This window comes from Engraulis encrasicolus, chromosome 16 (genome assembly GCF_034702125.1).
Source record: "Engraulis encrasicolus isolate BLACKSEA-1 chromosome 16, IST_EnEncr_1.0, whole genome shotgun sequence".
Classification (NCBI taxonomy): Eukaryota; Metazoa; Chordata; class Actinopteri; order Clupeiformes; family Engraulidae; genus Engraulis; species Engraulis encrasicolus.
Genome location: NC_085872.1, coordinates 26449502 through 26464147, shown reverse-complemented (window position 1 = coordinate 26464147; position 14646 = coordinate 26449502). Strand labels below are relative to the sequence as shown.

At 43.2% G+C, this 14646-nt stretch overlaps 2 protein-coding genes across 4 annotated transcripts in view; both read right to left on the bottom strand.

Annotated features, from left to right (window-relative positions):
- lpin2 (lipin 2) overlaps positions 1–7868 on the bottom strand; it is a 33957-nt gene extending 26089 nt beyond the window's left edge. Inside the window, exons 1-2 of one of the 2 annotated variants that reach the window (XM_063219165.1) lie at positions 7629–7868; positions 1202–1402 (exon numbers count right to left, since the gene is read on the bottom strand). In XM_063219165.1, the coding sequence (XP_063075235.1) occupies positions 1202–1393 (192 nt within the window). In that variant the 5' untranslated portion in view covers positions 1394–1402; positions 7629–7868. Of the gene's footprint in view, positions 1–1201; positions 1403–4554; positions 5303–7628 lie in introns of those variants that run through there. The other variant, XM_063219164.1, reaches the window with a different exon arrangement.
- Positions 7869–8794: 926 nt separating this feature from the next.
- The window catches only part of myom1a (myomesin 1a (skelemin)), a 33229-nt gene continuing 27377 nt past the window's right edge, over positions 8795–14646 (bottom strand). The window contains exons 29-38 of one of the 2 annotated variants that reach the window (XM_063219161.1): positions 14359–14484; positions 13530–13598; positions 13044–13131; positions 12909–12947; positions 12628–12733; positions 12040–12203; positions 11526–11562; positions 11142–11164; positions 10782–10837; positions 8795–10106 (exon numbers count right to left, since the gene is read on the bottom strand). In XM_063219161.1, coding sequence (XP_063075231.1) covers positions 9855–10106; positions 10782–10837; positions 11142–11164; positions 11526–11562; positions 12040–12203; positions 12628–12733; positions 12909–12947; positions 13044–13131; positions 13530–13598; positions 14359–14484 — 960 coding nt within the window. In that variant the 3' untranslated portion in view covers positions 8795–9854. The remainder of the gene's footprint in view (positions 10107–10781; positions 10838–11141; positions 11165–11525; positions 11563–12039; positions 12204–12627; positions 12734–12908; positions 12948–13043; positions 13132–13529; positions 13599–14358; positions 14485–14646) is intronic. The other variant, XM_063219162.1, reaches the window with a different exon arrangement.

Below are 14646 nucleotides of genomic sequence, written 5' to 3'. Positions count from 1 at the left end.
TTCTCCCTTAATATTAGTGTCAGATTCAAACCAATACAGTTCTGGGGTGCTACCTTGCTACTGAAAAGGCACACCAAGTATGATCGAAATCCGGGTCGGTCGGGTCCCAAAGTGTCTGATTTCACGTGAAATGACCCTGCTATTATGCAACCATGTTTTTTGGCGATAACTGGAGAAATATTGGTGCTTTCCATTTTTTATGGTGAAATCCAATTATTATGAGCGTAAAATAACTTAACAAATCTTTACAAAATACGATTAATATTATCAATATTAAGTAAAAAACTAAACAAAAACAAAAAACAGGTGGATAAGGATATTATGCAGGTTTGCTGTTTTGGGAGTTTTTACATTATTTATAAATACATTAAGAGGGGATTCAACAAAAATATGTAAGTCTAGTATTCCTTTAATGTTTACCCTTTTAACATGGGCCCATATCCATCTTCCTTGCATCTTATATGTACCCTCCATTGACTCCAAAACCTTTACAGGTCTTGAATACTTAAAACCGTGGTATTGTCCCTTTTTAAAACGGTCATAACTTGCCGAGTACGAAGTTCCAACTTCCCCTTGCTTGTGTATTGCTTTTCTAACTGCATAGAGCCACTGATTGAGCACCTACAAGAGGTGTTCAGTGTAGATAAGGGCAGGAGACTGAGATAGTCAATCCATGAATAGCTTTCTCTTGAAGCATTTGGATGTGCTGAACCGTGTACAGTGAGATGGAGCATTATATAACATGGAAATTAAAAGTTGTTCCTCAAGGTGTTTGATTTCCTGTTAAACCAGAACCTGAATCCACCTCCAAGAATCTTCTTACCGCCTACACGCTTCAAGAGAAAGCAATTCATTGATTGACTTATCTCAGTCTCCTGCCCTTATCCACACTGAAAACGTCTTGTAGTTGCTCAATCATGGCTCTATGCCGTTAGAAAGCAAGGTCACATCAGTTCAGGATCAGTGTGGGAGGCACAGCACGATACCGTTGAGCGAAAGGACCAGTCCCATAGCTCAGCGCTATCGATACTGTATAAGCTTTGGGAGGGAAGTTTACTAACATTCCACACCACACTCTGCTAGTTGGCCTCCGTTACATGAGCAGGCAGTATACAGGCCAGGTAGGGTAGTGCATTCTTTGTTTTGTTTTGTCGTTTCTTTTTCTGTCTCAAATAAGTTTCGTCTAGTTCAGCACACTCACCACTTTCTCCTTCGAGCGAAGCACACCCAGCTTTCCGAAGCGCACGTGGAAGGGCGAGCACTGGTAGGTGCCGTCCCTCTGCCGTACCACCACCACGTCGATGCATCCAGAGAGGGTCGCCTGGTTGATGCCCTTGTACAGCTCCTTCACCGTCACCAGGACCTGGCCTGCCAGCTGGCCCACATAGTTCATGGTGTCCGCCTGCCAGAACAAGATCAAAGATAGAGACGCGGTGGTTGTTAGGGAATGTTTAAAAAAGAACACTTAGGACCTACCTGTAATTAAAGGTGCTGGCTGCTGGATCAAAGGTAATCTTAAAGGAAATAAGACCTACACCTGACGAAGTAACGTTGAGTATAATAAACCAGGAGCAGCAACAGTGTTGAGGAATGTTACACAGCAATAAGGAAACACAAACTGCTAAACTGCTTTCATTTTACCAAAACAACAACAGGCAGCAACAACAACCACAAAAACAGAAAGAAGAGCAAAGTTCTTCTTTTCACCACTTCCTTTTTCCTATTTGCCTTTCTTCTGCTATGTTTCCTACTGTTAACACTGAGAAAGCTAAGCTGAAACTGGACCCTTCTTGTCCAATGTCCACCTTTGTGGACTCCAGTTGCAAGGTTTCAAAGAAAGTCCGTTTTTGGGGTCTGCTTTTGGCCATCTGCTCAATGAAGCCCCTTTATCTCTCCTTGACCAGGCACATTGGGAGCTGTACACACACACACACACACACACACACAGACACACACACAGACACACACACAGACACAGACACAGACACAGACACAGACACACAGACACACACACACACACACACACACACACACACACACACACACACACACACACACACACACACACACACACACACACACACACACACACACACACACACACACACACACACACACACACACACACCAGAGTCTAAGGCCAGGAAGTAAAGACAGAGAAAAGGAGACTCTCAGGCACCCTGCTAGCCTGTCCTCTGTCTGTCCGAGACATCCTGTTTCCACAATGACCTCTGGTTCATTCACTAACATAACAACCAATGAAAAAAAAGTTAGCTCACAGTGCAAAGGTGCAAAGTGCTGTTTTTGTACCCTTGAAGATGAACTTCCTCTTTGGCCTCAACCAACGACAAACAACCATGCACAATGCTAAAATAAAACAAGGCTGGGACATTTCAGGGCATGGGAGAATGGGCTTAACTAGGGGAAAGTGTGCTTGGTACACAAAGTAAAACACAGGTCACACAGCACAGACTGTTACCAGAACCAGACATCACTGTAAAAGGACCAGGCACTTCAGTTCAGGCCAGCAAAAAAAAAAAAATGGTTTGTTTTGGCTCTTAACAAACACCACACCACACTACCACACCAGAATGCAGAGGTGCACAGAATAATTCATGAACTACATGCTGGGCCTCAAGGCATATGTAAACAAACAAACGAAATCTTGTTTAATACAGCACCATTTGGGAAATCTAAGAATCGTTTCCATGGTTTAGACGCTCTATAACAGGAAGCAACAGAAACGCTCGTCAGATATGTGATCAGAGAGAAAAGCAATAAAGGGTTCAGCACCAAAAGCCTTCAGAGACATGAATATAAACCAACCCAAACTAGCCAAAAGAAACAGTCCTTGAACATTTGACAACACACACAGACGCACACGCGCGCGCAGACGCGCACGCACACACACACGCACACGCACACACATACCTTTTGAAACACACAATAAGTAGTAAACTATTTGGTGAACAAGAACCTAGATAAACAAAAAAAACCCTTCTTTAGAACACCCACGTAATATGATTAATTAACAATGAGTAGGCACATGCGATGCTGTAATCAGCTCTTTATCTGCTGATTGCAGTGAGGCAGATGTGTTAAATCCAGAGGTCTGCAACAGGCCCTGGCATATGACTTAAAATGCTACAGCCATGCTAAATACAGCTTCTTTAAATCATTAATAATACCAAAATAACAAAAGCACATCACAATCCATGCGTTCAACTGGAATATATATTTTTTTAACTCCTAGCCTATGACCTACTGTACCGATGCACAGTATTTATCTGAATCATAATCACATATTTTCAGTTGCACTGCATTTGTTAAGAAAAACTATGCATTTAATGACTCTTAATGAGTATTAAATGTGCATCCTTTAATATAAGTTACTGTGCTCTATACATTCTGATCAACTCTGCTCTGCGCCCACTATCATGTGGACAAAACAACTTTGTGAACGCCTCCAGTTAAGCCGTGGGAAAGTGCTCCCACTCTTTAAAAAAAAGAAGAAGAAAAAAACAGCAAGGAAATGGGGTGAAAGGTAAGGTGAATCTGGGACTACAGTGTTTCCACTCAGACCAACTACAAGTACTGTATTCTCAATACAGGCCTAATCTTAAAACGTAACTTGGGAGACATGGGGACACACTTGTTGATGCCATTAATGGTACACTAGTACTTCATCAGTAAGTCATTCACAACAAGGACTGCAGGATATGATACAACCACTGAGCTTCAACAGCAGAGAACCACATAATTATGCCAACTTATGTGTAAGGGGATTGTGTGTTACTTTGGGGAAACTCATAAGCTTAAGCAGGCTTCGATATAAAGACCAACGAGCAACCTTGTTGGGAAAATGCAGTTAATACAAGACTGCCTCGACTGAAAACTGGATTTGCTGTTTCAAGTCAATAACATACACTTCCATTGCACTTCCATTAATTAAAGGAAAGGTCTGAAGTCTCAGTGGGGTCATCCAATAAAAAAAACATGTCACTGCAATATCACTCACCTTGGACGATGATTTGGCTGACATTTTCACCTTTTATGGTTTTATAGACCTAGTAGTGGTTTAATTGCTTTAACAAACATTTATTTCCCTTAGATCCACAAGTGGCTAACCTGGCAGTAAGCGACAGGCAAGAATGACTCATGAAACTACTCTTAAGGGCCCTGTTAGATAACTCAAATGGTAAGATATGTAGAGTTTGAACTTTGGCACTCACATCTTAGCCTACACAGCTTGCAGCAACAAACACCACACCTTACCACTGTTAAGCTCACACCTGACAGGTTCATAGGAGCAGCAGTACAACGTGACCAACATGGAGTTCACAGCTGAATGAATACAATGAGAATGAAGCTTTTGTGACTAAGAACAAGAGACATCATTGAACTTGGGAAGCAATCTCTAATAGCATGTAGCCTAACACGGCTGCTGTGCTCCTAGGCCCAAAACTTGCTCAGGCCTCAGGACAGCTTCTCTGTTGGTTTCTGAAGGGAAACTTCTAGAATGTCTTCAGGAACTTCTAGAATCTTCTCACTCACCAAGGACCAGGAAGACCTAAGGGATGACGAGTCATCCTGCTCGCTCGTGTCCTCCTCGGTCAGGCTACCATAAGAGTGCAATCTCTTCATCTCCACCTCTGGCTGCCCCAGTGGGACCCGGACCACCAGAGTATCCTTTCCCTTTCCAGAAAAAAATCTGCCTCTGATCTCTTCATCTCAGGGGATCTCAAAATGGTTGACTCCTCCCCGTCCGGCCTTCAACGAACCCACAGCTGATGAGCATATAAACACTAACAACTGATACAGCACAAAACCTCCTGTTACTGTTACGCAACCTTGTCCACACGTTACACGGCCCGTTTAACTGTCCTCTACGAGCCAGTGCGTTAGGACAACATCTGACTCCCTTCACCAACACCAGAGGCCACCTTCATTCTAGCCAATGAGGCATCAGCATATGGCCTGGGTCTCTGAGCCTGATAAGGGGCCATTTCCTGTAGAGGGTCTCCACAGCGTTGTCTCTTGATAAGGGGGTTGAGTAAGGAGACCGAAACGGGGTGGGGTTTGGAAACCAGCCAGAGGAGAAGCGTGTGGTGGTCACATGTGACAAACTTTTCCCTCGGGCACATAGAACACAGATGATGATGATGTCCCCGGCCCGCAGCAGTACTGTAGGCCTAGTTAATAATTTCATTCAGAGGACGCCCAGTGACTTGATGTTGTTGTTCAGAGTAAATCAGATCGCTGCCAAGAGAGAATGAGCTTGTAGTCTAGTACGTAGGGCTGGGCGATATGGGAAAAAAACTATATCACGATATGGATTACTTTATATCACGATAACGATATATATCACGATATAGCACAATTACATACATTTTTCATGTCGCAAAACAACCTTTCTTTAAAAGGGATCTTTTTATTCTTATTTTTACAGTTACATGAACTTATAGTGTGTATTGTGACAACATAAAATGTAATTAAATGATATTCAATTGTATGAAATTGATCAAATTACTATCACGATGTAAACGATATAGGAGAAAGGTCACGATATACACTTTCATATCACGATAACGATATATGTCGTCATATTGCCCAGCCCTACTAGTACGTCATTCGAGTTCAAGTGAAATTGGCTGATGACTGCTGGCTGCCAATAGCAGCAGGTTAGCAGTGTGTGCTTTTTCAAATTGAGTGGAACCAGTGACTTTTTAAAAATAGGCTATTTTTTATAGCCTAACTTTCCCTGGTGGGAAGCACTTTACTCTCTGACCTCATACCCCCAGTTTAATCAACAGCTTGGGTTTCCAAATTACAGCCTTTGTAGCCAACAGCAATCAAAATCAAAATAATAAAGGAATTAGCTTAAGAGTGAAACACACATAGTCTTAAGTGCTTTGTTTGTGGTAACACGCCATGGTTTCCTGGTGGTGATCCATTTATTTAATTTAAAGAGAAGCTGCAGTGTGTCAGCAGTCATGTGACAACCATAATGATTTAGTTCAGCCCAGTTTTAACCACCCTAAAAATGATGTTGTCTGACAGGTCAAAAACCTTAGTCACCAGTGTTTTGTTTGACTACCTGTCTGGCTATGATCCCATGGATACGCCTTTAACAAAATGGGGCATGTCCCCAAAGCACATCTTATCAGCTGTTATCTCTATAATGATCAAAACATGTGACCCAAGGCTAATGTTTCTGGACAGGTCTTTTTGAGGGAACTGGCGGTTATTGATTAGCTTTGTGCCAATTGAAAATAAGGACGTTTCCATTCTGCACCCACATGTCAAAGTATAGCAGTGTGTGGTGTTTTCATTGTAAACATTAGCGGTGTTGGATGACGTGGGCCCTACAGGCCTACATAAAGAGTATCAGTTGGCCAATGCTTGTGCCTGGCACTACACTCGCAGTCTATGAAAGTAAAATGGTTTGGTGTCCACTACAGACTTTGTCCTATTAATCATGGTGGGGAGAATTAAGGTTTCACTGAACATTAACAATATCGACTTGTGTGCCGATGGATAAGCACTGAATACAATGTGAGGGTGCTGGTCTTTGCTATCTGCCGTCTGAGAGGTGTCACATTCCAGAAGATAGTTGAAACTAGGTCACTGTCAAAGCATGTAGAGTCCAAGACAATAACAGTGTTCTTCACATAGAGTGGTGCATTTTATTCTTCACCTGAAAGTGGTCTGTCCTAAAAAGCTATCTTAAATGTTAGGTAGGCATAAGGAATGACTGGGTGCACTAATACGAATATGCATAATTGTGCAGATGTTATTTTTGACCACCTATTAGATTACTTTTGTGATGTGAAGAGTGTGTCAGATCATGTCTTGGCGTAGTTCTGCTGGTGGACTTGTCCGCCGATCACTCACCTCCTTCACCAGAAGGGTTGTTGAGGTCGACACTTCAGAACCACTGGACATGGACCGCTAGTTTTAGTTGTTGAAGCGGATTTACCAGCTGTGAAGTTGCGTTAACGCACGCAACATTCTGCCAGCCTTGAGTGACTTGGTTGGCCAGCGTGTCACAAAATTCCTACAGTATTAAAGCTAAACGACCAAGTTATGATGCCATGCATGGGTACACATTTCGCCGAATAGCTTTCATTGAGATATAAATGCTAGGCCGATGATAATTTACAAGCTAACTGTATGCTAGGTCGCATAATTCATACACTGTCACAACAGTAGCTAAAACGCTAGCCAGCATCAGCTAGCGCAGTGAACGGACTTCATGAGGTGTTCAGGCATTTCATCAAAAAGCTAGGATATAGCTGAGAACCAAAACAAGATATTGTATTGTATGGCAAGTTACCTAACCAACGAATATGTTTTTCCACGAACAAGCTCATGTAAAAACAGCGTACGTTGCTGTTATTTATGATCAACAAACAACTGCCGTTAGCTAACAAGCCGGCGAAACATCACAGATGGCGAATGAATTCATTTGGACCAAGGAGCCTGCAAGCAATTGTAAAACTAATAAAAAAATAAGCCGGACAGGTATGGGCAACAAACAGACATGGTAACTAACATCAGGTGTAAACATATTTCGGAAACTGTTAGCTAGCTTGAGTTGCCTACGCTGGCTAAGATGTCGTATTTACCTTCACTGGTTAGCTCAGTGTCAAGATGACGAAAACGTTGCTGTGGGGTCTTCTTTCCTGCTCCGCTGTTTGACTCCTCTCTCTCCTCGTTTATGGACGACCACTCATCTTTCGCTCATACGTCTACCTCTGGCTTGCTGACCCCCGAAAGAGTGGGTGGCTAAAACACCACTCACGGATGACTACAATGTTTAATCAAGTCTGTGACACCCTTTCACTAGGAGGACCATGACCGGTCAGTCAGAGGCAAACTCGGTGAGAATGAGAAAATCGGTCACGTGACCTAAAGTCACTGGCAATATTGTTTCTCTTTCTGTATGGGCCTACAGCTACAACATAGATGACTGCTCTACTAGTTTCATTTCCCCGTATGAGTCGACATTTATGACAACACATCCGTAGTACAAGTTAATTATTATGAGTTAATTATATATAGGAACAAGAACAAGTTGTCTGCAAGAGAAATACAGTATGTCTCCTATTATCTTGTTTTGTATGGGGTGGATTAGTCCAGTACCAATTAAATCATTAATTATTATGACCTATTAATAGTCTACTTTCCAAACCAGGGGTACATGTGTCACTAGAGCAGGTGTAGCAGGTGGAAAAATGTAAAGTCAAAAGTGTGGAGCGCAGCGGTAATATGGATAGAGAGCATGTGTGGCAGGGATGGGCAACTGGAGGCCCAAATCCTCACTCAGTGCTGCCCTTATGTAAATAAAACAGAATTGTATTTAAAAAAAAATAATGACCTGTTTTTTTTTTAAACCATTAGGCTACTGAATGTATGCGTTGTACTGTAATTATACTGTGGGCCATAGATAACACCCCTGTTCCTTCAAACAATATTGACAGTCAGTGAGCAACCAAGTCCACCTCAAACTCTGCGAATAGCAGTCATATCCCTGGTCATGTCATCATGTGGCCCTCCGATGGTGGCGCTAAAAACATGTTGCCCTCCTTATCATTAAAGTTGCCCATCCCTGCTGTATGGGGACCATAAGTTATGGCGTAGTGCGTGGTATAACAAAAAAGGCTTAGGAGGGGGTACACAGGCCAAAAAAGTTGAGGCACTGGCTAACACATCCCACCTCAGTGCACAATCACCCATCCCAAAGAACAACATCGAAACACTGCACTAAATGAAGTGACACGCTGAGGCCAAACAGAGAGGCTAAGAAGCATGGATTGTTTATTTAGTATAGTACATCATGTATCAGGAGAACAGCTTTAAATGTAGACTACTGATGTTTACTCATGTCTGCATGCCATAACAATTAACAGGTCAGTAACAGGCACTCTGCATGTTAAAGGTGTTCTTGCCACTTCTGAGAAGACAGCACAGTTCCACGAATGCTGTAAGTCTACATTTTCAAACTGGTGAAAGATTTCAGGAGCTAAAGGTTGTATTTAGTCAGATAGAGAACACATGACCTGTGAACTACATGACTGTTTCATCACATGATGTGTGGACTGCATGACCGATTTGCTTATTTACCTTTTTTAATGAATGACATTGGCAACTTGGGGACAACAAATAAGCTGCTGTGGATACACAGAGAATCAAACAAATATTCAGAAGCAAACAACTGTGACAAAACATAAACAAAACATAAATGCAGACATAAAGGCAAGTCTAGGTAAGACACAACTCCACCAGAGAGTTTACTGAATTTAAATGTTTTGCATATTTGGTAGATTTGACTAAAGAACAGGGAGGAGGCAAATTTGATATGCCTGACTGCCTGAACTCCATTATACATTTGAGGGATTAAATGATATGTTTTGTTTCAAGATTGTATCATGTGTTAAAGATACCGTTTGAGATGTCATACTTTTCAAACACAATTTATCCTCTGTGTCTGGGTTGGACATAGGCTGCACATAAGACAATGTATTGATCCAATTGTGGTGGTACAAATAATGCTTTACATAAGGGCAACACCCAAAGCCTTGTAACACACAGAATATCTTGTCTGCTACAACCTTGATATTTTATAAGCATGGCCTTTGTGAAATGTGTTTTTTATGCAAAATCTCAGATTTCATAGGTCAGACCATGTGTACAGTTCATTGTGGCATCAGCCACCACATACATTCGTTTGATGTGAGATTTTGTATTGATTGTATCACACAAGACATGCTGAGGGCTAGAGTGCTTTGGGAGTTTGGTCATGTTTTAGCCCCTCTTTCTTCCATTTCCACTCTCTGTGGCGTTACGCTTCACTACTTCTTCTCCTCTTCTGGGAAGTACACGCTGACGGTGAACTCCATGGCCTCGGTGCCGTACTTGTTCTTCACCTGTAGCGCGTACTTGCCGGAGTCGGCCGTGGATACCGCAGCGATGGTGATGCTGGCGAACTTGCTGGCCTCGAACTTCAGGGTGTAATGCTCATCGGACACCAGCTCTCTGTCGTTCTTCAGCCATGTGACCTCGGGTGTGGGGTCGCCCCATACGTTTCCAGTGAGGTTGAGAGACTAGGAGCAAATTGACACAGTCAGTCACGTGATCTGTACGTTCAATCCGATTTAAGTAAGTTAAAATACAGTGTGGTATCTCTACTTTCAGATCCTCGCAGAAACATGCATCCATGGTTGGGACAGGAGTATGCCATAGGTGCCACTCTAGTCAAACTAATGGGAGAGCAGTGGCCACACTGACTTGTACAGGAGACCACTAATTGGTTTAACTCTTTTGTTATTAGAGCGACACACAGGTCTTCCTATTTTTAGTGGCTGTATGTGGGATATAATACTACCGGAAGCTTTAAGGGAAGTTGCCAATTAGGGTAGACCCTTAATGTGCATTGTTACACCAGTATAACGCTGTAGTGTAATAGTCACTGACAAACCTTCACCACCATAGTACTACACCACTATGACAGTGCACAGGGCCTCTTGTAATGCATTATGACTTTGTCTTTGCCATTCTGGTAACAGCTCATTTATAACAGGGTCGCTGTCTTACTGGGTTAAACCATTAGCACTAAAGGCACATGGAGGTGGAGCACAGTGTACCAATGGAGCTGAGTGTTAGACCTACATATACAGCAGTTCTAGGGAGAGATCGGGTGGTGCTACAGTAACTGGCAGAGGGACATTCCACCACTGTTCAAGAGGGGTCCAAGCAACAGCGAGAGTGAGTGACATTACCTTGCCCTCTTGGATGGTGACCACGTCAGGCAGACCCCCAATAACGCGAGCACGGTCTGGAGGGAGAAAAGAAAGCCAGCTCAGGGGCTGTTGCTTTTGTTGCGCAGTGCAATTGTTTTAAATAGAACATGTTTTCTTGCAGTGTCAAACTTTGTTTCACCAGGTAAAATATAACTCATTGGCATTAATGTATCAATGCACTGATTAATTATTATTATTATAATTATAATTAATTATTATTATTTTATTTATTTTAATCAAGATTTTCATTCCAGTGCCAGGAGAACTGGCTGCTGTAGTGTGATCAACAGCAATGATATTCTTTTTTTCCAAAGGAACATAAGTGATAAGGTCACTCACTTCTTTCTGCAATAGCTGCGGCTCTGCGGAAGGAAGAGAGGAACAAGGAACAAAAATAACGTCTGTTAGCGTCTGCAAACAGATGCTGGATATTTCCACGCTTCAAACTCAGGAAATAGTGTCGGCAGGGCCTTTGTGTTGTGCCACGCCAATGTCTACGGTGCTATTTCTGGATCTTTGTGTGAAGTTACATAAATGCCTTTTCAGACATAAATGTCAGTGCTGAGTGTCTAAGAATGAAATCACGCTAGACACACTGACTAAATGTTAATCAATTTTATTCCTGTTGTTCAACACTTTTGGAAAGGCAAGCAAGCTCACTCTCACACACACTCCTCTGTATATGTGGGGGATCTGTAAGGATACATTAAAAAAAGGACTTACTTGAGTCTCTTGAATTCCTCAAATGCATCCTCCCATGCTAAAATAAAGTGAGCACAAAAACAACCCATCAGTGTGTCTCAATGTAAAATGATGCATTACTGTGACTCAATGCACAAAATAGACAAAGCCTGACATGAGCGATTCCAGCGATTCCAATTGACTTTGCATTGAGTTGCACGACAAAAGTGATTCGGGCGACTAGAGGCGATTCGCGCGGCTTGAGCGACAGTTTGTAGTTGGACTTGAGCTGATATTATGCAAATTAGCTATGATGCAGCCAGAGCCACAGCCAATTAAAATGTTGGAATGCTTGGATTCTGCTTTTACCGGACATACTCTTCCGCTTCTATCGCTCGCATCGCTCTTGCTGCACGGTCCAGCAATTCTCTGTCACTTGATCTTATTGCGGCCGGTGTAGTCACCCGGTCACTGAGGACACAATGCTACAACACATATATACACCTATTGGGCAGCGACTGATATTTCAGCCTCTCTGGATAAAAAAAGGCCTTACCTTGTCCGCTCAGGTCAAACACCCTCTTGACACCACTGCCACCATCGAAGATATCCATGGCATATTTCCCCTTGTCTTTCTCTGTGGGCTCATTGATCTTGAGCCACAGCTGTTCCCCAGTCACTCCACACTGCACTCTGTCTGAGTGGGAGATCTTAGCATCCCTGCAGGAGACAGGGGAGGCAATAACAAGGATTATGAACCGAGCAGCACACCGCTGAGACCCATTGCTGTGTGGCCCAGCATCCCCTCTGGAGGGGCTGAAACAACATGTGCAAGGTGTGGAGAATGACACTACAATGGCTGGATGGCTGGTTGGAAAGATGGGTACACTATGGACAGACATGCCAATTGATTCTTATTCTGATTCAGAGGGGGAAGGAGCGATTGACAGCATCCTCAAAGACATGGCAATACTTTGCACACTGACACTCGTCCTACACTCAAAGTACACAATGTACACACAGTTACAGAGAAGGAGAGAGAGAGAGAGAGAGAGAGAGAGAGAGAGAGAGAGAGAGAGAGAGAGAGAGAAAGAGAGACAGAGACAGAGAGACGTGGGTTTGGAGGCAAGAGAATGGAGCGTACTTGTGCTGCCAGCCAACACGAAGTTCCTCAGTATGGTACACAATGAAGGAGTACATTATGATTCCATGTTCCGTGCTGGTAATACTGAGTTGCGTGGAGGAGTTTGCTATGGGGAGGAAAACAACACCATATGAGGATTGTGCACGTCGTCGACACAACGGAACGGGAAGTAGCAATCTCACATGGTGGGGTTATTGTATGTATGTTTACGCACGGCACACATGACACACTCCTGTACACAACAGTGAAATTCTGACACAGAGGAAAGAAGAGGAGCTCACCAATAACTCTGAACACCTCATTCATGACCGCCTCGTAACCTGTGAGGGGAGAGCCAAGAAGCACAAAGTAATTGTCACCGTGTCAAGCTGCATCAGGGCCAACCATGATAAATCACACGGGCACGGCAGACTAACCTGCGCCTGTCAGATCGAACGCGCTGTGATCCTTTCCTCTCTCATCCTTCAGATCGACCTCGTACACACCAGCGTCCTTCTTTGAAATCTAAACAGGAGATTGAGAGGTGGCTTGTGAGAAGGGAGGCACTGGAGACCAGCCTCAATAAAAAAAAACGACAGTATCAGAATGTCTTTACACACAAGACAGTCAAGACAATCAGAGAGAGAAACGGAAAGACGGAAAAGGCCAGCTTTTCTCCCGCGCTAAAGCGCTCCAAGTAGACGGACAACTTCACATGCACACATACATGTAAATACACATACACACGCGCACGCACACACACACACACACGCACATGCACACGCACACACACACACAGATATATGGACAGAGATAAAGGAGAAGGACGAGGAAGATAGGCTGACGACACAATGAGAGGAATATAGAAGGGTTTTGTATGGCGGCAAACTTATTAGCAAGGGATAAAAAAAGCAGCTCCAGACTTTAGGCGTCTTGGTGGGTTCCTCAGCAGCGGGTTTCAGTTTTTCCTCTTTGTCTTTCTTAAACACACACTGTGAATTAGACAGATAAGCCCATTAATGGCAGAGCTCGCCGCAGGAGTGGCGTGGGAGACTCGCCTCTCCTGATCACACAAGGCATGCAGCTCCTCTCCTCTCTCTTTAGCCGATTATTCAACAGGCCCTATAGCTCGCCGGGGTATGCATCAACCCTTCACGCGTTCAGTCCAACTGTGATGGCGCGATGTGGCTTAACGCCACTTCACAGTAACACAGTTATCACTCTCGCCGTGTAGCTCGTCTACCGTAGTGCAACAGAGCTATTATTTTTCTATGTGCTGTGTATGTCTGTTGCCACTACAGTTGGACTCCTTTAGATGCTTGCTGTGTTTTATATGTTTTTAGCTAAACATAGCACTTAACATTTCCATTTGTAAGGTTATATTTCCATTTCTGTACTTTTTTACTTGATATCAGATGCTATTTTATATCACATGTAAATTGTATCGAATGGCGTGTAAATCTTAGCATGTATAATGATAACATTTACACACAACTCAAGATATAAACATGGTCAATGTCTCTTGTGAATATGTTCCCACATCACAAGTAACGATACATATGGAATGTTACTTTGAGTAGTAATGGCGGTATGTACAGTGGCACAATATATAGTTTGAATCTGACTATTAGTTGGCATAATGTAATTGAGAGGAGATCTAGTGAAGCTAGCGCCACTCTGCAACAGCTTACACACACATCTGCTTAAAAAAGTCACGACGTTAAGCCTCTCGCAACCATGCCGGCACCTGACCTTGGCGATATCGAAGGTCAGCACACCATCCTCAGAACTGATTTTCGCTGCTTCCTCGTCGCCTTCCTCAACCTCGAATTTATCCTTAAACCATCTGATCTGGGTCTCTGGCTTGATGTTTCCAATCTGCAGGGGTGGGCACACGGGAGGAGAAGGAGCAGAGGGTCACACAATTCTGATCAGACTGTCACGCACACAGGGAGAAGCCATTTCAGACTGCAATACTGAAATTCAGGGTTTTTTTCATCAGTTCAGTGAACTGAGATGTGCTGTGTGCAGTGAACAGTG